A 22,637-nucleotide genomic window follows, 5' to 3' on the forward strand; every position below is an offset into this window, starting at 1 on the left:
ATACGTGCAGAACATGCAAGGAATGCTTTGTGACAAGAAAAAGAAAAACGTGTGAAGCGTGAACTTATACAGGAGGTATAATTAACTGAGTGTCCAAATGATGCTTTACGTTTGCAACACATTTGTTTTGTTTTCTCATATTGTAGTTTATTTTATTGAGCTACATGCTATTCACCTTATTTAAGCTGTTATGAATTTTATATATATATATATATATATATATATATATATATATATATATATATATATATATATATATATATATATATGTGTGTATATATGTGTATATATATATGTATATGTATATGTATATATATATATATATATATATATATATATGTATATATATATATGTATGTATATATATATGTATGTATGTATTTATTTTTCTTAATTAAATAATCTTATTCAATTTATTTTATTTTTTATTCTTTTGACGATGTCTTAATATATAAACAGACATCTACTGCTTTCCATGCCAAATAGTAGCGTAATACTTTTATAAATATTTTATTAAATTGTGTCTTTAATCTTTCTTCATATATTTGTGCATTTTGTGCACTTATTTAATTTTTATATATTTCATGTATTCACTGTATATATAATTTTTTAGATATAGTACATTTGAATTTATTTTTTATATATATTTATATTTTATGTTCTACAGGTTTCTCTGCGTTTATGCATCGTCACAAAAAGTCTCGCGTGATCTGGACTCAGCGTTAGCGTTAGATAGCGTGAGGTCGAGCGTTAACTACTCGTGAATGTCGACAAAGCGCACTATTTAGCACAATTAACAGAGAGAGAGAGATGTCTCCGAGTAAATATGTTATGCAGTGTGAGCGTGTAGTCCGAGCGCCTTGCCTCTCGTAAAGGTACGGTGGGCCTGTTTTGTTCGCTAAGTTGGTTTCGGTGCCGCTGCTAACAGGCTAGGTGGCTAACACTCGGTCAGCGCACTAAACCAGGAAGGAGGGACCCGACGACCAGGCAGCCTGGCCTCAGAGGTTGGTCTACTTCTGCAGACATTTATTCTTAAAAAACGCTTCTCGTCCATTCGTGTGGAAACGCGAACAAGGTAAGCGAGTTTGATTTTGTGGTTGCGCTAATAGGTGGCGAAAAATGAGTAACGTGTTCATTAACGTTGTTGCCTGCAGGGGAAGTATCGATAGCTGCAATCGGTTTTTACTGGACTCCACGGTTGGGGTTGTACATTAAAACAAACCAATCGTTAACACATCGATGTTTAATGTCATTTTGTAAAGATTTTTCTTTCTTTTTTCTATCTCTGTGACACCTGCTCTCCTAACCTCAGGCAGTCTTCTTGCTTAAAAACGCATTCTTAAATGGTAATGGTTAACAAAATTAGTGAACCGATCGAACTCGAGGTTAAAGATGAGTGCTAGTATCCACGCTGACCACGCTTGTTCAAGCGCAAAATGAAATTTGGCTTTTTATGGAGTAGTTATAGGGCTTATTGGTGCATATTGTATAATGCAAAGAGTGACACAAATCCAACACTATTTAAAGGTAACTGAGCATAGACATATAAAATAAATGGCTATAGGCTACGCCTAAGGGTATTTTAGTGCAATCTTACCAACTTGCATTACTCCCACAAATCCAGCCATGTTGTGAAACCCCATTAATTCTCGCCCCTGAACAGCTAACAAGGTGAGGAGTTGACCCACAGTAACATATATTCAGGACTTACCATGAAGTCCTGTAATTTGGCTCATTTTCATGAAAGATGCCTCCCTTTTTTCCTTTCTCTATCTAAAAGCAAAGTTGAGCCACACACTGTAGCTCCTGCAACCTCAATGGTATTAATAAGCTTGTCCTCCATTTCTTACCCCAGCTTGTAGGTTTACACTATACATAATGAAATAGATGTTTTTTTACTGAAGTTCTAATATTTTAACCCACACTAAATGCGTATTCACCTCTATTGGAGTCAGCCGTCATGTGACACCAATACAAATGACTACCAAATTTGCCTCAGTTTACATTACTGCACATACATGCATTGCATGCAACTACATTGTCTGCTAGTCTTTCAGTTGCTGCCTACATTGGATCTACATTGTTGATTTGACACAAGTTTTTACGCCAGATGTCCTCATTCGTCAGGGCTTGTCGAACCAGGTGTTTCATGTGTAAGTGTTAACTATTATAGGTTAAAAGACAAAAAAAAACCCCCACAGAAAACCGAGAACAGTCAGTTCGACAAAGTTTAAAATAGGGAATGCAAATATTGTACATGTCTTTAGGATGTATGTGAAACCATTAATCACATTTTGCATGTCACTGTGCATGCCAAATATCCTTGCACAACATACTAACTAGAGATGGCACGATACCACTTTTTTATGTCCGATACCGATATCATAAATTTGGATATCTGCCAATACCGATATGAATCCGATATAGTGTTTTTTAATCAACAAAACTGTTTTTTAAAATATCTTGCTGCATTTTGCAAGTCTGCAAGTTCATACTCAAGTTTAAAACAACAACTACACTAAAGCTATTCTGTTATACCTGTATACAAAAAAAATATTTCATAGTTCAGCAATACTGATCAATCTAATAAACTTAAACCTACACCATCCTCACTATTCTGGTATTTTAAAGAGTACTTAGCGTAAATATTAAGCAACCTAACTAATAGGGTTCCAACTCCCAGCAACAACAAAAATAAATAAATAAAAAATAGGGAACCACCCCTCACGCTCCACCTCATGATGCTTAATCGACGTAATCAACCTTAATTTGATGCAGTGTGAAAAAAAAAATGCACAGAAATCAATTATATTTCAAGAAATATTAAATAGATTCAACATCTTTCTTCAACAAAATTGCAGACTGCACAGATGGTACCTTCCCAAAGTAAAAAGTACTATAGCTTACTAGGGTATATATATTAGACTTAATAGTCACTATATACAGTAATTGACTTCTATTCATTTTACATCAAATTAAAACTTTGGGTGTCAGATAATTATTTATTAAAAGCTCGACATTTTAAATGAGAATAAGAAAGAAAAGTATGTCTTTGTGCCCCCTTTTCCCTGTTAATGCCCTATCGGCCCCCCTGGCTAAACTTTGCTAGATCCGCCCCTGCACAGTTACCAGCGTCAGCTACGTAGAAAAAGATCCTGGTGTAGAAAGTAATATTAAATAAATTCTAACAACAGCTTATCAAGCTTAAACGTGCTGCTGTTGTTCAGCCGCTGGTTTCCTCTTTCTGGTGCAAAGTGGCGTTCAACAGCGCCAGGCTTCCTTTGCTTTAGCTTGCTTGACCCCAGTTGGAGAGAAGAGGTATCACAATGGTTGTTATCAGTTTTCTTTCTGCTTCAGGCTCTGTACATGCTCACATAAAAAAGGGTGCTTTGCGGGTCATGTGACCCTTGTTCTGAGCAAAATGATCAATGTGAGTGTCACCGCCACCAGTCAGATATGTTATCAAACGGTTATTACCAATGAAATTCAACTCTGTTGCAAATAAGACAAAATTAATGCTGCTGAAAATTGTTAATCTTGAAATTTATCATATAGAGTGGTAAAATAAAGCTTTTGATTTAAGTATTTTTGTCACTGACTGCTCTCTCTGCTGCTGCTGTTGATTTCTAAGTGGTGGCTGCAACTTAGATCCCTGAAACTTAAAAAGTTGTGTTTTCTATGTTTTTTAGGAGCAGTAGCTGCAGCAGTGTTTAAAAGAAAAAGAAAAAAGACGTAGCAGCAAGTTAGAATCAAGTATAAAGGCATTTATTCATTTGCTCCTTCACCAATTTAACACCTTGTCACAGCAAGACGTCATTCAGTGGTTTTAGTGATGTATTGCTCAACACTGAAGCTCAGTACTGAAATACTTAAGAGTGAAGACGCCATTTTGAAATCACCTAATTTAACATGATTTGTTATTCTGGTTCTTCCAGTTTTCACCCATGGATATTTTCCCCTCGCAGCTTCAGTTAGTTTCATTCTTCGCTCATCGTGCTTATAACCGTCAAGCAGCACTTTTTGCTTTTCAGAGTAACCCCAAACCACTTCTACATTATTTATTGCACATTATCTGATAGTTGAGTCGGGGCACGAGAAACACTTTGACATTCAGAGATGGTGTGCGGTGAAAGAGCTGAAGTTATTTGTGCTTGTTTTCACTTCCTTTTTTTGGTCTGGGCCAGTGTGGGTGACGCTTTAGTAGCATACAGTAGGTAATGTTGTGAGAGTCACCTTGCTTTAATTATCATTCAAAACATACATAAAGTCTGCAAAGGGGGCAGACTCAGGGGTGCTGCTTCTGTGAATATAAACTCTTTATAAACTCGCAGCTTTTATAAGCTTAGATTTGCATAAACAGTTTCTTAATGAGAGACTCACTGCTTACACAGGAACCCTTTCATGGAAGGAGATTGTTTTCTTTCCTTGGTATTAGTCTGATTTTTTTTTTTTTTTTCACTGAAGGAATTTTTTGGCTGACCTGAATATTTATCTTTGTTCGAACCGTGGGGACCTCCCCTGTAGGATTTCCTTCATAGGTTTATTCAGGGGACAAAGAAGTATCTGATAATAGGTAGATTCTTCTGAGCAGCCTTGAAAACAAAGCATGCACCAATATCTGATTTGGATCGGATATTACTCAGATTAGGGCTGGGCGATATGACCCAAAATTCATATCTCAATATTTTTTAACTAGATGGTGATATACGGTATATATCTCGATATTTTTTTTAAAGCCATAAAGTAGGAACAAAAAGAGGGTTCATAGTCAAAGCTGTGTCCCAGATGTCACACAGGCACTTTTATTAACATACAGCATAGAAAAAACTACTCAAAAATAAATTGTGAGCATTTATTAAATAATAATCCTCCATAAATAAAAGAAAACTGCTGTTTTTGTGTATAACAAAGAGCTCACAATTGTGCAGTTAAAATGTAAACTAAAAGACGCTGAGCATAATAACATAGGCAGATTTCACAGCTGCTCTGTTCCCAACTTCTACTGCGTGACTGACAGCCTGGAGTTTGAAATCCGCTTCGTAACCATAACCATATAGTAAACATAGACTATATCGATATAAAGGATATTGTCACATCTTATATCTCGTATAAAAATATCGATATTTTTAAAAGAACTCGATATATCGCCCAGCCCTAACTCAGATCCTGACTTGGAAAAGTAGATCAGACATCACTGTCAATATGCTGATCTTTTAATTTCCGTTCTGTGTTTACTGGCCACCAGCAGCAGGACATTGGTTACTTGTAGGAGAGCTCACAGCAGCAGTTTGGAGGTACTTTCTGCCTGCTACACGGACAGCTTTTCACATTTTTCCTAAATATGCTCATCTTTCTCTCCTCCACACTGTTTTCCACCAACAAAAACACTCCATGGGGAACGTTGAGGCGAGCGAGATGAACAAGCATTTGTTCAAGTACAGTAAAATTAAAAGCTCTGAATTAAAAGTCAAAACCAGCAGTCAGTTTTCTCTCACTTGACGATGATGATGATGATGGGTCAATCTAACCACTCCCACACACACAAATAATTTTCAAAGCAAGCAGAGGTCCAGGCATGAACCTGTATTGATTATATGTATTGGGTAGATTCAAATAGGAATTATGTTAAATTTAACACGTTAAAGAGAGGAAGTGACCACCTTGATTGATGAGCGATCTCCAGTCACTTTGATTATTTGGATCATCATACATCGCTGCAAGCTGTTGATTGACTAAACTGCCACAAGCAAAAACCCAGCAACCTCGTGGTAGCCAGGGGTGAAAAACAGGGCAAATGGAAGAGATGAAAAATGAAAGTCAGAAATGACTCATTGACTCAGTAAAGGCTTTATGGGCTTATTGCCATGGTTTAAGCCCTGAGAAATTTAACATGAGAAAAACAATCTATAGAGTGAATGAAGAGAGAAAACAAAGTAGTGAATCAGAGAAATAATGCGCCAATAAACTTCTCCTCCTTACAACCCTGCAGGAAATTGCTGCTTTTAACTGAGAAGCAGGCTTTGTTTCATCTGCTGTCTGTCCCACAGACAGAAAAAAAAGACTGAGACAGGCAGCCTTCAACCTGGTCACTACTTTTTACGATGGCCTGTGTAGATAAACAATAATCTTTGTTTCACAGACAAATGGAAAAATGGAAACAAAACAAATTGCAATTTGAAGGAACCCTGAAAAGGGAAAAGGCATGGGTTCTTTTGAAGTAAAATCAGCCATTGAGCATTCTCAAGTTTGGGGGAAAAAAACAAGTGAGGACCTTTTGTGCCCTAGATTTGCACAAATGAAGAAAACTCAAGTGGTCTGCAGTGGTGGTCTAAAAACCTGCATGAAAAACCTTTGTTTAGCAGGTAGAAAGTGGCGTCTCTTCAAACCACAACATTCGGTTAACCCCCCCCCCCCCCCCCACAGTTGTCATTTCATTGCTGTCTCAAAGTGAGATCTTAAAGGCTTCAGACTTTAGAGATGACAGTTTGACGTCATTATCACCCAGGATGCTGCCTCTTAAACATCCTCCTTAGTTCCTGTTGCTGTAAACGAGTTCTCTGCGCTTTACTGCACAAAAGCAGCTCCGCCCGCTACATGCCTGCTGCTTTCTGAGAGTTTGAAAAACACTTGAAACACCCCTGCACCCAATTTAAAGTTAGTGGAGGGTAAAAATACTTGTTACTTTATCAGAAACTGGCTTGTAGATGAGTTAATTCACAATTCACAAAGTGTGGGCTGAGAGAGGTGGATTACAAAAATCTTTTATGTTGTTGATTAAATATTTACGTCTAAAAAAATACTAATGAAAAGTCATAAAACAAAAGCAAAGCTGTTGATTTTTTTTTTAATTTACCAATAATAATCCTGCTTATTGATAGGAAAATGGAGAGGTGGCTATCAGCAAGCAAAAAGAGCCATAAACGGGGAAAAAAACTGAAAGAAATTCATCATAACATCACAATAAAACTGTGGCTTGTGATTAAAGTAAATTGGGACACGGCGTACTTAAGTTTAGGAATTGTTGCTGTAGATAAAGAAAGTCTCATCGTCTTATCCTGCAGTGTTGGGATAAAACACCATCTGCATTCCCCAAAGGCTTCTTTAATCCCTCACCTCCTCGGAGGTTTCTGTCAGCGTTGATTAATTAGTTATTTTTGGAGTTGAGGTTACTTAACAGGAGACGGCGTCTGTTTACTTCACTGCTGCTCTTTAACTGTCGCACAAAACAATGTTTAGTAGAAGTGGTAAGATTAAAAAAGAAAGAAAGAAGTAATTCAGCGATGAATAGTGTTGGACAAGCTGTCTTAAAGAAAAAATCTACTTGTTGAATTCAGAAGCATTAAAAACCCTTGTTATTATTGCAGTAACTATGGCAACAACCTTTAGGGGTGCATGATTAAACTACCAATCAGTTATTTTGGGGCAGTCTCGATTACTGAACATGATTTTTCATTAACTCAACAAAATATTAATTTTCAAAGCGGATTTTCTTGAACTTCAGCTCTAACTCGAATAAAGAAGTACTGAAGTCACAGGTTCGCAACGCCACTCCCTCAAGAGCAACCGGTGCTCTCCTGGCCTGCAGCTGCTGCACGAAAATTTTAAGAGCAGGTGGTAATCATGAATTTCCCTCTGGCTTTCGTAACCCTTCTGATAGATCAGTCGTGTTTGAGATTAAAATCACCCAGCCCTATCATCACTGTGTGTTTAACTGTCAGTTAAGACAAACCTTTAAAGGGTTGTTATACATCTAGAAATTTGATCCTTTATTAGAAAAAGGCGATGAAGGAAAAAAAAAAGAGCTTAAAGTTTGGAAGGTCTTAAAACATTTTAAATGTCACCTGTTATTTTTCAAAATTTGTAATTTGCAGTCTTAAATAGCAGCAATATTTATATTTGTAGCTAGTAATGATTAGCATGTTAGATTTTAAAAAGGACGAGAAACTTAAATAGTGATCAGTTGATGTTGATTTACTTTCTTTGTATAATTATTATTATATCGTTATAAAAAATAATTTTGAGTAATTTTTTAACCCATCCATATGTCCCTTTTCTGCTGCTTATGTGGATCCAGGTGACATGATATAAGAGGAGTACTTTGTTTTGCCCTTGTTGGTTTCCCATCATATTGAAGGTGAAAAGAGAATAAATTACCTTCACTCGATTTTAAAAGCATCTAACAGGTGAAACCCAGCAAGAACTCCTTTTTCTTTTGTGTATCTTAAGACACATGAAGCAAAGTTGTCACAGAAGCAAAGTTCACCACAGAGCTGATTCTGTATTTCTCACTGGATTTACTTGATAAATTCGTTTTTAAAGAAACAACAAGCCTCTCACATTTGGACCATGTTGTTTGTATCTTGTTGCCATCTCGGTGGCTCGACTGTGGATGTTGAAGCGTGTCTGATGTTTAGCCAGCTTTCGCTCCTCTTCAGCAACAGCCTGAATATCTTTTGTGCACAGAAGCTCTTCTCCTCCTGTCTCATATTGCTGCCGGCTCTTGTGTATATGTTTACACCTTGATCCAGCTGTCTGCTGCGGTCTTTAAGCTGGCCCATTGGCCTTGGTTTGTTGCCACTGAGTTGGTTGTGATTTATTTTCATGACAGTTCAAGGTCATGGGGGGCCGCAGGGTCTTGGTGATGGGTAAGAAGGTGTTGCGCACATTATTCAGTGTCTATCTGTCAGCAGGTTTTGAAGTGTTTAGCTGCGTAGTCCTGATATATGTTTGTTTCATTTGATGTTTGCCCGACATAACAACCTTTGGTACTTGTTTCATTTGCTTAGTGATGCCTGGAAAGTACATTCTGTGTTCAAGCAGCTGTGTTCTGTGTTTTTTTTGTTTTTTTGTTTTTTTGTTTTTTTCCCAGGAAAGCAATACTTTTACTGGCCTGAGATCAAAGATGTCAAAGCCTCCAAATTCTCCTGCTCGGTCCCGCTCCAGATCCAGGTCTAGGTCCAGATCCAGGTCCTACTCCAGATCCCACTCTAGAAGCCGCTCAAGATCCAGAAAACGTCGTTACAGGTAAACATTTGACTGAACCTTTGGGTCACAAATATCAGTTTTTACATACTTTGACCTCATAATTAAATAAATAATTGATGGATGGATGGATATCAAAAACAAGGAAAGCATATATTAGGTTGAATATAAATAAATATTTCAGTATGGCTCAGCAGGGTGGCGTTTTTCTGATATGTGCTGCTTGTGCTGGATATTGACACTTATATGACTCCAAATTGACACATTAGGAGGTGCATATGCTTGCTGCCAGCTGAGTCAACTAGTAAGAGTATAATATATAAAGAGCATACTGTAAATGTAGGCTTGCCAAGAGGTCACACACATAAATTACGGTATATTAAAAAAAAAAAAAGTTGAAGTGAGATGAAATTAAAACTTATAAGATAAAAATATTAAAAATAAGACCACTCTTTCCATTCCGGTTGCCAGATAGGATCAGTTTTAAGTTATCAGAGGCTAAAGAAAATAAAAGAAGAGAGATCCAACAATGAAGAAGATAATAGAATTATTAAGATGAACAAAAACAAAATGGAGTAATTTTAACCCATGAGAATTTAACAATACCTGTCCACAGGAAATTCATATTTGTGTTAGTTAAAGGTGTCTGATTGTTACTAAGTAGCTTCTAAAGTCACACCAATATTTGTCAAAGAGGTGTGGTTTCGTTTTGATGTTAAACATAACTGATAAGCGTATAAGAGGAGCTTTCTTTCATTTTAAAAAAAATTGGCCTGGTGGTGTGAACATTTTACAAGAACTCCTTAAATGGCCATGATTTGTTCAAAATTCAAGTGGTTTCAGAAAGAAGAGAAGATGAGCTTTAGGGGACATCATGGTAGCACGACGCATTCACAAGATACATTGTCATACTCAGACACTTGGTGAATAAACTCTCAAACGATGTGTGAATACGATCACTCGAGTGATCACTTGAGTCTTAAGATAGCTGGTATTCTCTTAACTTACTGGTTGTAAGTTAAGAGCTGGTTTTGTTTAGCTGGCTCTTCTCTGCTGTCGAGTAAGTCAACCAGTAAGATTGCGTGTACAGTAATTATTGTCGACAATATCGGGAATAAATAAATGTATTGTGTTAGAGCTCTGACTTAAAAGAGGAGGAAGAGGAAGAAGTGGAGTTGAGTAAGAAGAGAGCGCAATGAGGAAGAAATACATGATAAAATATACAAACGTTAAATGGTCGAATATAATTTAAAAGGGGTGATCTTTAAATTAAAAACGAACTCATAATTAACACTTTACAGCATTTTTTTTAAAACTATATTTCGTGTAAAGTTCATCAGATCTCATTTATCCTTCATAATTCTCGGGTATCTGGACTATCCCATTAGAAATCCATTGTGGTGTAGAGGGTTAGATGATAGAAGGCTTAGAGGGGAGTGTCTGCCCATTTCTAAAGGAGGTCAAAGCATTCATTTCCAGTAATCTTGCCTAGTTTGACAAACTGGACCTTGTTTGTTTTGGAACATATGATGTTTGGCATATGATGCAAGTAATAGTTGCTGTCATAGATTTTGGCATTTACTATCTAAAGAAAATTCAGTCAAAAATGAGTGCAAGTGGAGTGTATTTGTGTACAAAGGTCTTTGTGGCTTTGGTGTTTACTGAGTACGAAGTAACAAGGAAATGCTCGGCTCGTGTTTCACTCACTATCTGATTCGGCTCATCTTTCAGTGAAGCACTCATGCAAAGGGCTGAGCGGTTTCAGTGAAGATCGTTTCTTCCTAAATTATCTCTCACAAATACAGATGTTTTGCAGCTGCATGTATTTGTGTAGTATGCAGCATTTGCTCAGGTTCACTCTGTGGGTCCTTCATCCTTGACTCAACGCAGCTCATTCTAGGTTTGATTTGCATGATTTGTTTTTAAGCAGTTTGCATCAGCGCACCTTCACTCTAAAAATCTACCGGCGTGCCTTTCTATTTCCAGTCTGCCTGTTTTTGGAGCCAATAAACACATTCAGAGACAGTTGTTAGATTGTTTTCTTTTTTCTTCTTGCCGTATTGAATATCAATGATTTTTCAAAGCAGGAAATAGAAGATAAGTCACCACTCTTGGCCTTGTTGTTATCTCCCTCCCTTTCTGATGCCTCCTCCCTCTGGGTCTACTCGTTTTTCCGACACATTCATTAAGGCCCTCGTGTGCGAACAAGTGTTGTTTTTTTTCCCGTCTTGTATTTGATGCAGCCGAGTCCACAACAGCTCTGTTTCAATGAAAAGGTCCAAGGGGTAAGCAGAGAAGATTTGTTTTCTTTTTCCAGGAGAGATAATCTGTGTTGCATGAGTAAAAGTTTGACTTTGATTTTATCTGGAATGTGTAGGTGAAGTTCCTTAAGTAATTTTGTTGTTAATGTAACCGTTTGCTGAAATGGAACTCTTTTAATCACGGAGATCTTTAATGTCTGTTTTACTTTACATGTGAGCAACCTGCTGCTCCTTCCAATCAGGCCACAGTGCTCAGTAACTGAGCTCCTGTTGGAGTGTGCACCTACATTAGGGTCTGTGGACCACTATGGTCCGTTTTGTAGCCTCGGAGATCCACGAGTGAATAAAGGTTTTGTGTGACATCCGAGTCTCAAAGGTTACCAGAGCAAAAAGACCTGTTCTTGATTTGGGCTCCATCTGCTGGTCAGGCTGCTGAGGTGTTACTCCTGTATTATGAATCAGTATAAATTTAAGCATTTAACTTGGAGGGCTTCAACTTATTGCTTTCAATGTCTATTTTCTGAGTTGGTTGTTTTTGGCTTGTAAGATGATGATTGTTGCTTAATTTGTTCAGCAGCAGCCCAAACAAAATATAAAGTTTTAAAGCAGACCAGGAAATAATCACATTAAATAATAATTTGTGCAACGGTGACAGTTTTTCCTGTCTTAGAATGGGACTTTGGGAATGTCTATTTACTGTGTGTGTTGGGATGATTCAGTCCTCCTTTTTTATTCCCTGTTTCTCAGACCTTTAGTTTTTATTAACTGGTGAAAGACCTAAACCTCTTTGGTGGATGCCTTTTTTTTTTTTTTTTTTTTTTTTTTTTTTTTTACGTGCAGGAATAGATGTTTGTTTTCAAAGCTTTTTGTAGCACCCACAGACTACTAATGCACTAAGATTATAAACCTTTAGGTTTTCAGAAGTTTTCATTCAAATCTTGTATCCACATGTCAAGTAGACCCGGTTGAAATGTGTGATACTTTCCTAAGAAGACAACAGTTTGACAGTGATCTTTTTGTGTTTGGTGTTGTGTGAATTACCTGTACTGACTTGTTCTTAATGTTATGAACAGCTTTTCACATGTATCTCCTCTTCTCTCTCCCCCCTCCTTTTATTCAGTTCTAGGTCTCGTTCCCGTTCTCGCTCGCACTCTCCGTCCTATAGAAACTATCCTTCTCGGGACTATCAGAACAACAGAGGTGGCTTCAGAGGTTACAACAGAGGCTACCGTAGGCCGTACCACTACCGAGGTAGAGGCCGAGGCTATTACCAACGCGGCCATTACCAAAACAGAGGTGGAGGAGGTTATGGCTATAAGGGTAATTGGCAGGGTGGTGGTGGTGGTGGTGGTGGTGGAGGAGGAGGTGGCGGCGGTGGTGGCGGGGGCGGCTGGCATGATCGGCATCATGACCAGGACCACCATTCTCACAGCCCCAGGAGGGGCCGCTCACGCTCCCGTACACCCAGGAAGCGCTCGGGCAGCCGGAGCCGCTCCCGCTACTCTGATCGTTCGTCTTCTGGACGATCCCGCCATTCTAGGCGCTCCAGCTACTCCTCTCGGTCCCGCTCCTCATCCCCACGCCACCGCAGCAGCAAGGGAAAGCCCAGCAACAAGGATGCTAAAGACAAGCCAGTTGAAAGTCAGGTTGAGAAGTCTACTCCGGAACCAGATGGCAGCGTCATCGAGAAGACTTCTGGAGGCAAATGGATTGACTACGACGCAAGCCCCAAACCAACCAGCCCAGAGACTAAGAAAGAGGACGCGCCTTCTGGTCCTGAGGTCAAAGGGCCCACCAGTGGTGGCACTATGTGGAAAACCATCAGCAGTGCATCACCTCCAGCAAAGAGCCCCACAAAGTCTGGACAAACGGCCTCGTTCAGCGGATTTGGATTCTTCTCAAAGGATGATGTCAAAACTACAGATAAGACTGTGATCTCTGCTGCCTTCAAAAAGTATGTCCAGTACTTTATTTTAGATATTGAAATGTAATTATATTATTTTCTCTTTTTATTTTTCCTAACAAATCATGAACGTTATTTGTCTTTCAAACATGTTTAGCTTTTTTCAAAGATCCTTGGAAGAATACAGTTTAAAAAGGAATGAAACATAAGACTCCTGATTTTAAGTGAATTGAAAATGTAGCCGGCTGTTTTCTGAGAGGAAGTTGTATGAAATCCCACTTACTTAAGACGATGGTGTTGACGTGAGTATATAACCATGAAAATGTGAGTCATGGTCTGTACTGTTTGCATTGGGGATGGGCTTTTTTTTTTTCCATAAGGTTGTTTAAGTCAAATGATGACAAGCATCCTGAAATTTGAATTGGCAGGTGATCTCCAAATTTGGTTGTAGTGCTTGTGTTTGTCTGCCTTCAGTCTCTTGAGGAAAGTGAAGGGTAGTTCAAGCTTTTATTTAAAAAAAAAAACACACTAACTGGGGAATTAAATTAGTGGTCCTGGTTCTTAAAAGCAAATGTAGAAGTGCCTTAAACCTGTTTTAAGGCACTATTTTTCTAAATGGCCAGCAAAGGGTGATGTTTAAGGTTGCAATAGACTTCTGGTTCTATAGAAATATGTGAGAAAACAGCCTCAGCCTCCGTTATTTTGTGGTGACTTTATGATCAACCCTCAGGCCATGCTGTTTAGAATATGAAGCCAATTTGTAAATTATAATAATTTTTGAGTTAGAAAGGACAATTGTTCAGGATTTGCATGTTGGCTCACGAGTAATTAGCCCCAGGTAATTAGCAAATGAGCATGCTGTCAGATCCACCCCTTCACAAACCAGTGGGAGATGCTGCTGTCTAAAACCCTTTAAGCCATTTTTCTTCAGAAAAAGCAAGGTCTGCTGATGGATATTTGAAAATGAAGTCATGAAATTCAGTAATTATAGAGCTCTGAAGGGGCTTAGTAAACAGCCTAACTGCTAAAGTTGATCTGAAATTAGGTGCTTTAGCTCCTGTCCCTTTAATCGAGGAATTACCTTTTCATATTCTGACCTCAATGACTTTAAACTTTGGCGATGTATATTTGAGCACTGACCATTGTAAAAACAAATGGAGACAAAAATAAGGCCGTACCGTACCAATATGCTTTTATATTGTAAGCTAAAGACCCTACAATAACAGACTCCACTTTGGTCATGTAAATGGAGAGTCTTTTTTTTTTTTCACACATTAAGGTTAATTATGGACTTTGACCATTTATATTTACATTATATATTCTATAGATAGATAGATACAGAAAGAAGGCATACATTTTCATTGCTATGCAGATGACACCCAGCTTTATCTTTTCATGAACTCAGACAAGTTAGCTGAACTACAGGAATGTATTAAAAACATTAAGTTTCTCTATGACCTCCAATTTCCTGCTTAGAAGCAGTACAATAACCTCTGATAACTGAGGTTTTTGTATGCGACTCTAAAAATCCCTAACCAGATAGTTACTCTGGGTGGCATTAGCTTGGTCCCCAGTAACACTGTGAGGGATGTTGGAGTCGTTTATTAGACAACTAAACAAATGTGTAGGACTATTATATAATTTGGGCAGTGTATCTAAAATGAGCAATATCCTGTCTCAAAGTGATACTGACAAACTAGCTCATACATTTATTACTTCTAGTCTATTTCTGCCTATAAATACACATTCAGATTCATGATTCTGTTTTATTAAGTGTCATTAAGCGATTTTTCTTTCAGAATAAAAGGTAGTTTCAAGATTAATTGTGATACACAAGTTTGACAGAAATGAAAATGAAAACATTAAGGAAGGACAGAAGGTTGGGTAACAGGAAAATGTCTAATGTTTCAGTAAATAATCTTTTTACAACCTGGTTTTAAGCATGCCCATCCCCAGTGTGTATTGTACCTTTCACTTTCAGCTTGTTAGAACATGTTGCACTTGTGTGGTCTTGTTTTCCCTCTTGCATTATTCATCCCAGTCTGAAATTATTAATTTAAATCGTATTATTGGTTCACTTGGAGGTGCGGGTGCTAAAGTTCACTTTGAATTTCTCTGTTTCAGGTTTATGGCTGAGAACAAAAACAAAAAGCAGGCAGCTGAAAAGGAGAACAGTCGTGAAAAGGAGCAGATCACTGTAGATAGAGAACAAGAGAAAAGTGGCAAAACTGGAGAGCTCTTCAACCTCTCGTCCTTTGGTGACATCAAGGGAGACAAGACTATGCCTTTCTTTGAGGCTGGAGAAGAAGAGTTCCTCAAATCACACGGGATGAAAGAGAGGGACCTTGAGGAGGATGCTGAGGTAAAACCTGCCCTCGTAGCTCGGGACATGTTCGGGAAATGGGGGGACGAGTCAAGCTATTCAACATCTTACCCGTCCATTAAGGAGAAAGTCCGTGTAGACCCCGAAGACATAGACCCCATTGATGATGTGGAGGAGGAGTTGTACCGAAGCCGCAAACATAAGAAAGAGGAGAAGTCCAAGAAGAAGGAGAAGAAAGAAAAGGAGAAGGCCAGAAGGAGTTTGTCCCCACCAACCACTTCAAGAGAGAAAGACCGGCCACTGTTCCCTGGAGCTTTTCCTCCTCGTGAACAATCGCCCGCACCGCGTCTGTTTGCATCAAAAGAAGACTTTGAGCTCAGAATCGCTTCTTTAGATGAACTTCCCAGGTATGTGCAAATAAACTACAAATAAAATGCGACAGCAAACGCGCTCTAGTGTGAACCCTCATGCGCAAAAGAAGACGTCACACACAACGCGCTCTGTTTAGACGCAGAGCAAACAATATTGTTTGACTGATGGCCCTTAATATAAAGACTTCGGACTTTACGTTTCCCAATTTTTGCTTTAAGTTATTTTGTTATTTACATAATAATGTAAATAACCTAATAATTATCCTTATTGCTGTTTTAGAGGAGCGGCGCTTCAAAGGTTAGCTGCAGATTTCTGTCAGAATCTGCAGATTATACAGTACAAATAAAATGTTCACGTTGTCTTCCCAACAGTTTCACTGACATCTACTCTGGATGGCCAGGAAGCGTTCGCGATGTCTTCTCGGGCGCTTCTCCGGAGCTGATAATTGGCGTCTGTCTTGTGTCAGTGATGTAAAAGATGGATTAATGCGACCTGACTGTTCAAACAGCAGTCGCTTTCTAAAACATCAGATATGTATCGGATTCAGTACCACTTATGAAAGTGACCCAGATCGGATTTGAAAATATCGGATTTGTGCCGTTCACACTGTCACACCATGATCGGATATGGGTTGCATAGGGTCAAAAAAAAAATCAGATTTGATGCGCTTTCGCCTGCAGTGTGAACGTAGCCTAATGCTCACGGGCAGTAAAGGTGGCACCAGTAATCTTAAAGCTTAGCTGGACACTTTTCTATTTTTAAGATTTCAAACTACCAAACTAGCAAATCTCTCAATAAGGAAAGAAAGAGATGATTTTTATCGGTGTGACGTTTGCATTTTAAACTTCACAGCTTCTTTAAAAACAAAAAATAGCGTCTGTATTTAACACTGATCTCGAAATTTGGTGATTTTAAAAACACAATATTCCAATGCCATTTTTCTTTCTTTCAGACACTTGAAACATGAACAGACTTCCCTAACATTTGTTAGATGTAGTTATTTATTTACTGTTCAGGGAAGTAGTAGACTACCATCTGGTGGACACGCTGTGCATCGTAATTACATGGTTGAAGGGTGTTTCTCTCTTTTTTTTACTCTTGAGTTTTCATTTGTCAGCCATTATAAATGCAGATACCAAATAGCAAACATTTCATCATATATTTGTTCAGCATGTTTGCATTAATCTTTGCTCCTTCCTTCCTGTTTGCTCTTAGCTCCTCCCTCTCTAAAGATCGCCACCTGCCCCGGGAGCTGCTGAATACCACTAAGAAGGATCCAGAATTTCGCTCCATTTTCCAGCACATTCAGTCCACACAGCTCCGTCGCAGCCCGTCTGAGCTGTTCGCTCAGCACATAGTCTCTATTGTGCACTACATCAAAGGTACAGTGTGTTTGCAGTGTCACGTCCGCGCAAAGGTTTGGGCAAACTGATGAGCTCCGACGATTCATTACTTGCATATTAGCGAGTTATCAGCGTTAGTCTTGTGTGTATTTGGAATAATACCTTTCTGTGGTTTGTCTGCAGCTCAACACTTCCACTCCTCTGACATGACTCTAAGTGAGCGCTTTGCCATGTACCAAAGAAAAGCTGCAGAGGCAGAAATGATGAAGCCAAGGAAGAGCCCAGAAATCCACAGGTAGCCTCCAGAAACGACTATCTGATCATTTTTGATTAATTCATCCAAGAATCTCTGTTCTGAAAACTTCCTACAATCACTAATGAGGCTTTTCCCTCGTCTTTTAGGAGAATCGATGTTTCCCCCAGTGCTTTTAAGAGGCACTCTCACCTGTTTGAGGATTTGGAGGAGGCAAGCTACAAGGTGACGAGCCCTTTTGAAATTTGACGTATGTGGAACAAGCAAATCTGAGACAATCCAGAGCAGCAGTGGTTCAGCTTTGTGCTTTTCTTTCAAAGGATGCGTATTTCTAAATCAAAAGAGCCCAATTGTGTTTTATAAGTGCCGAGCAAGCCCCCCAGCCTATGAGATATGGTTATTGATTGGGTATGTACGAACCCAAGCAAAGGCTTAAAGGAAGTGAATTAAGATCCCGAGTCCAAGCCTCTCAAGGGACGATTATCAGTGCCTTTACCTTGTAAGTATTTTTCCTAAAAAGAAAAAAAATCAAGCCACAAAACTGTAAAATTCAGTTTATTTAAATAAGCTACATGCATGCTGCTGGTTTCCACAGATACTTCCACAAATAGCTGTAAGATATAAACATTTTTTTATCATAGTTTTTCTACATTTGTAACAGTTGCAGATTACGGTAACATGTTTCTTGACCACCTGAGGGAACGCAGTATTTGTATAAGTTGTATACAGTGTGGTGCTCTGTGCATTCATTCAAAAATTTCCCATCAGCCCTGTGAACGGCTGCTTTAACTGTTTGCTAAAATCGAATCTCTGCAGGACCCAAGTAAAAAGTTCAAAGGCGACGTGATGGACCTTCGCCTGGATATTGAAAGACGTAAGAGGTTTGCTGGGAAGGAGCGCGACTTCAAGCGTGAAGGGGCCAGGAGCCCGGGAGGCTCCCAGGGACTGAGTAGAGAGAGGTCCTCTGAGAAATCTGGGAAGCACCACAAGAAATCCAAGTTTGTTGTTATTTATTTGACACAGATTCATAACAGCAGTATCAGTATATCCACTGATTCATAACTTAGTTTTAATGACGCACGTCCTTTATTTTTTGTCACCTGCCTTACAGGAAGGGTAAGAAGAAGCGGGATCGCTCTCCTTCCTCTTCTTCCTCCTCATCCTCCCAGTCCCCTTATCCTCCGCCATTCCGAGGCAAAGAATACATGGGGGAAGGGATGGAGCACCCTGAGGAGGGCTTCAGCCACACACGCTATCCACCGCGGGACTACGCTGGCCCTGGTGACCGAGGCCCTCGAGATTATGAGGGCCATGGCATGGAGAGAGGCCGAGGCCGTGGATTTGTAAGTTCCCTTCATCTTTGAATGTCTCCTTGGCTGTTTTTGTTATTGACATGTCATCTTCTTGCGATTTCCTATCCTAATGGCAGTAGACAGTAGACTGCGCTTGTCTGCTCTGTTCCTTCCTCCTAATGCTACGGATCATAATGTGGATGATGACAATAAATGATGATGATGACAGTCTATCATACATATTCCATGCACTACATGGTTTTTATAAAGGTAACGTAGCGCCAGTCAGTGGAAAGTCAGCTCATCACTAAACTCTAATGCCTGTAGTCCGTGTGTGTGTGTGTGTGTGTGTGTGTGTGTGTGTGTTCTTGTCTCATTGTCACAGGACCTAGTTATAATCTTCTCCTCCATCTCGTTAGATATCAAAGAGTTTGTCTCAAGACTGCGAGTTTCAGTCCTGCCTGTTGTTTTTGCTTTCAGTTCCCCAGAGTCAGAGGAAGAGGTTGGAGCAGGGGAAATTACCCCGGCAACAACAGCAATGGAAACCCTGCCAACATAAATCCTCCAGTGCGGCCGCCTGACGAGGAGTGGGACCCTGAATACACCCCCAAGAGCAGGAAGTACTACCTGGTGAGTCTCTGCAGCTGCTAATTGATTTACTGGTGTATTTGAAATGGAGGACATGCAAAGCCGAAAAAGTAGTCCAGTGAACAACAGCTGTTCAGTCAGTGCAAGGCATAATCCAAAATATATACTCACTGCTTTATTAGGTACACCTTTCCAGTATTGAGCTGCACATTCTTTGGCCTTGAGAGCTGCTCTGCTGGATTGTGATTTGGTGACTGGGATCATTTGAGTACTTCTGCCGCTGCAGCCCATCTATGTCACGTGCATTCAGCGATGCTCGTTTGCACGTCTTGTGATTGCTTGAGTTATTGTTTTCTTCCTGTCAACTTAACTCACCAAGACCATTCTACTCTGGCATCAACATGACATTTTCATCCAGAGAACTGCAGCTCGCTGGATGTTTTCTGTTTTTCAGACCGTTCTCTGTAAAGAAAATAGTCTGTAGAGACAGTTGTGTGTAGCTTCTGAAATACTTGAACCACCATAACCAGTTTGCTCAATCCTGTTCAGCTTTTATTGTTTTCAGCGGTTCAGTTGGTTTATAAATATGATGTAGGAGTAATTTGCCAGAAATTCACTGGAGTTTGTCTGAAAATGTTTTAGCTCCTTCAGAAAAGATTTCAGGTGCTTTGGACTTCTTTGATGTTTAAGCGTGTGTGAATGTTGTGGGATAAATAAATCACATCTTTACACTTTCAGCACGATGATCGCGATGGAGAGAAAACCTGGGTTGATAACCGGGGCAGAGGCCGCGGCTCCTTCCCCACTCGCCGAGGCCGCTTCGTGTACCGGAAGGGAGGCAGCAGCCCGAAGTGGACCCACGACATGTATCAGGGAGGAGAGGAGGGGGAGCTGGCAGACGACAGCCTGGAAGTCGACCATAAAGAAGCCAAGGGCGCCGGGGATGCGCCGATCCTGAAGCAGTAAAGCTCTCGCTCCATCACCTACATGTAGAAGTCCTATCAGAGCGGTTAGAGTGGTGATGAAGAGGTTAAATTTCTGTTTTTTCCATCTTGCTTCATCTCATGTTTTAACGGTTAACATGTTCAGTGAGTTCTCTGTGTAGAAGCGAAAAGAGGAGCGCAACTGTTACTGTGATTGTTTTTTTTGTTTTGTTTAGGTGTTAAATGGTGAGTTTTGATTTGTGTTTATCGCATCGGCAAAGATTCGAAAAGGTAAAAAATGTTTCCGCGGACACGGCAAAAAAGAAAAGAGATTGTGCCTTAGGAAATAATACGGTCACGTGTCCGTCTGATATGTTTGAAGGTGAAAGCGTGTAGGAGAAATCTGATTAATCTGTTTTGGGGGTTTTTGTTTTGTTTTAAATGCATGAGACATTTGATTCATACGTTGCTCAACGGGACCAATCGGAGGCAGCTGCCCGGCTCGCTGATTCGCAGACGTGGCGGTCTCCCCGGGCGTTCGTCACTTCTGCTTTCTGAGCTTTTACACGCAGCTCATCAGCAGCTGCTGCATATTCTCGTTGGTTTGTGGATGTTTCCATAGTAAGACGGATGTGTTTTAGACAGAAAACGCGTGAACATTTTTCCGGCGCCGTCATATCTGTTTAGATAAGAGGCCATGTTTGTCTAGATTTTTAATTAAAATAAAATCAGTAGTGTTACATGACATAATCCATGTATAGAATTAGATCTGAAGCTTTGTAATCCTGCAGTTTTACTTGTGTAAAAAAAAAAACTAACTGAAGAGAAATGTGAAGATTTGTGGTGGAAAAAAAAACAAACATGATGTGATGATTTTAAATGGAATCGACCTGAACTAGCAGAACTAGTTTGGCCACATCTCGCCGCGCCCTTCTCGTCCACGTTCGACTGTACATACTGCATGAATCAAACAGGACTGATTTTGTTCGGTCTGATGCTGAAATCTTTTTTACTGTTCAAGAGCTTTGAACTACCCGTCTTTTAATTTTCAATAAATTTTTCTTTGATTCGGGGCATTTTTGTGAGTGTTTTTTCTTTAGAAAAAGAAATAAATGCAGTTTCAGGGGTATATGTTATTACATGTGGGTTACAGATCACATTGAATATACAAAAACACAAAATCTTCACATAAAGTGTATTATCCTAGAGTTATTTATCGACATCTAAAAACATGTTAAGATTTTTGCATATTTTCATGCCTCTGTGCTAATAAATTCTTGTAATTGCTGTGCATTTAATTTAAAAACTATAAGTATTATTCACACGCAGCTAACTCTAAAAGCAGTACAGTAATCAATCTAAAAGAGACATCAATAATTAAAAACTGCAAAAAGTCTCAAATGACATTATAAAGCTTCTCATTTTTCATGAACACTTTTAACCCGTCCCACCCCCGTCGTTATCGATGGTAACTAACAGCGCTTAAGACTTTAAATCTCATCTGATATATATATTTTTTGCGTAAATATGTTTATTATAATTTTAAAATTAGGATGCAAGATTTCTGAGCTCATTGAGTTCTGTTTATTTTTGCCTGGAAATTAGCACCACAGTATAATTTGCAGAGTAAATTGTTTTCAGCAACTAAACGAGAAGAATGAGGAGATGGAGCCATCTAGTGGTGACAGTGGGTCAGCTCCTGAAGAGTGAGGGTGAAAATACGGAACGCACCAAAGAGCAAATGTCTTTTTTTGTGGTGACCCTTGTGACAAGGGAGCTCTCAGTGACAGATCTAGGACAGGACCAGAAGGAAAAGACCTGACAGTAGAAATCTTGTCTTAAAAATGTTTTTCAGTAAATGGAGACGAGGGCACAAAATACATCGATTTATAAGAGAGTTATGTGTACTAAAAAGAAAGTGACGTTTGTGGCTATGATTTGATACAAGTTTTGACAAAAAACAATAGTGTTGTGTTGCAGCTTTAACAGGTACTTTAGTAGGCTGTTTTTATAATATCTAATTAAACGGTTCCACCTTCTCTCTGCGCATCAGCCTCAGAGCAAGAAAATGTCTTTAAACTGCCATTAACACAAACATCCACAAAAAATTGCTTACTGTGTATTAGGATAAAAACCTGAAATGGATGGGAAATGCTCATAAAATCAGTAAAATACAATACAATTACAATACAATACAATTTTATTTATATAGCACATTTAAAAACCCGAAGGCACACCAAAGTGCTTCACAGTAATATGGAGAGTCAACATAGGTCAATAACAGGGTACAAATCGGGCACAAGCACAGACAGGATAGAGGCACTAACAGACCAGGAGAGTTAGATAAATACAAAATATGCTAAGAAGACAAAAACAGCAGTAAAATTAACAAAAAAT

General features: G+C 39.2%; 1 protein-coding gene across 2 annotated transcripts; it reads left to right on the forward strand.

Moving 5' to 3' along the window:
- Window positions 1-709: 709 nt before the first annotated feature.
- Window positions 710-21,314, forward strand: thrap3b (thyroid hormone receptor associated protein 3b). Of its 2 annotated transcripts, none has more exons than XM_082522326.1 (11): window positions 710-1,075; window positions 8,870-9,024; window positions 12,364-13,197; window positions 15,271-15,876; window positions 17,057-17,223; window positions 17,368-17,479; window positions 17,587-17,662; window positions 18,254-18,435; window positions 18,549-18,780; window positions 19,210-19,359; window positions 20,056-21,314. In XM_082522326.1, exons 2-11 carry the CDS (start codon window positions 8,903-8,905, stop codon window positions 20,281-20,283), a joined length of 2,709 nt encoding a protein of 902 aa, XP_082378452.1. In that variant the 5' UTR covers window positions 710-1,075; window positions 8,870-8,902; the 3' UTR covers window positions 20,284-21,314. The 2 variants fall into 2 exon arrangements, with proteins under 2 accessions (XP_082378452.1, XP_082378453.1); XM_082522327.1 differs by having other exon boundaries at window positions 710-1,004.
- The last annotated feature ends 1,323 nt before the right edge of the window (window positions 21,315-22,637 follow it).

This window comes from Aulonocara stuartgranti (genome assembly GCF_965226115.1).
Source record: "Aulonocara stuartgranti genome assembly, chromosome: 22".
Lineage (NCBI taxonomy): Eukaryota > Metazoa > Chordata > Actinopteri > Cichliformes > Cichlidae > Aulonocara > Aulonocara stuartgranti.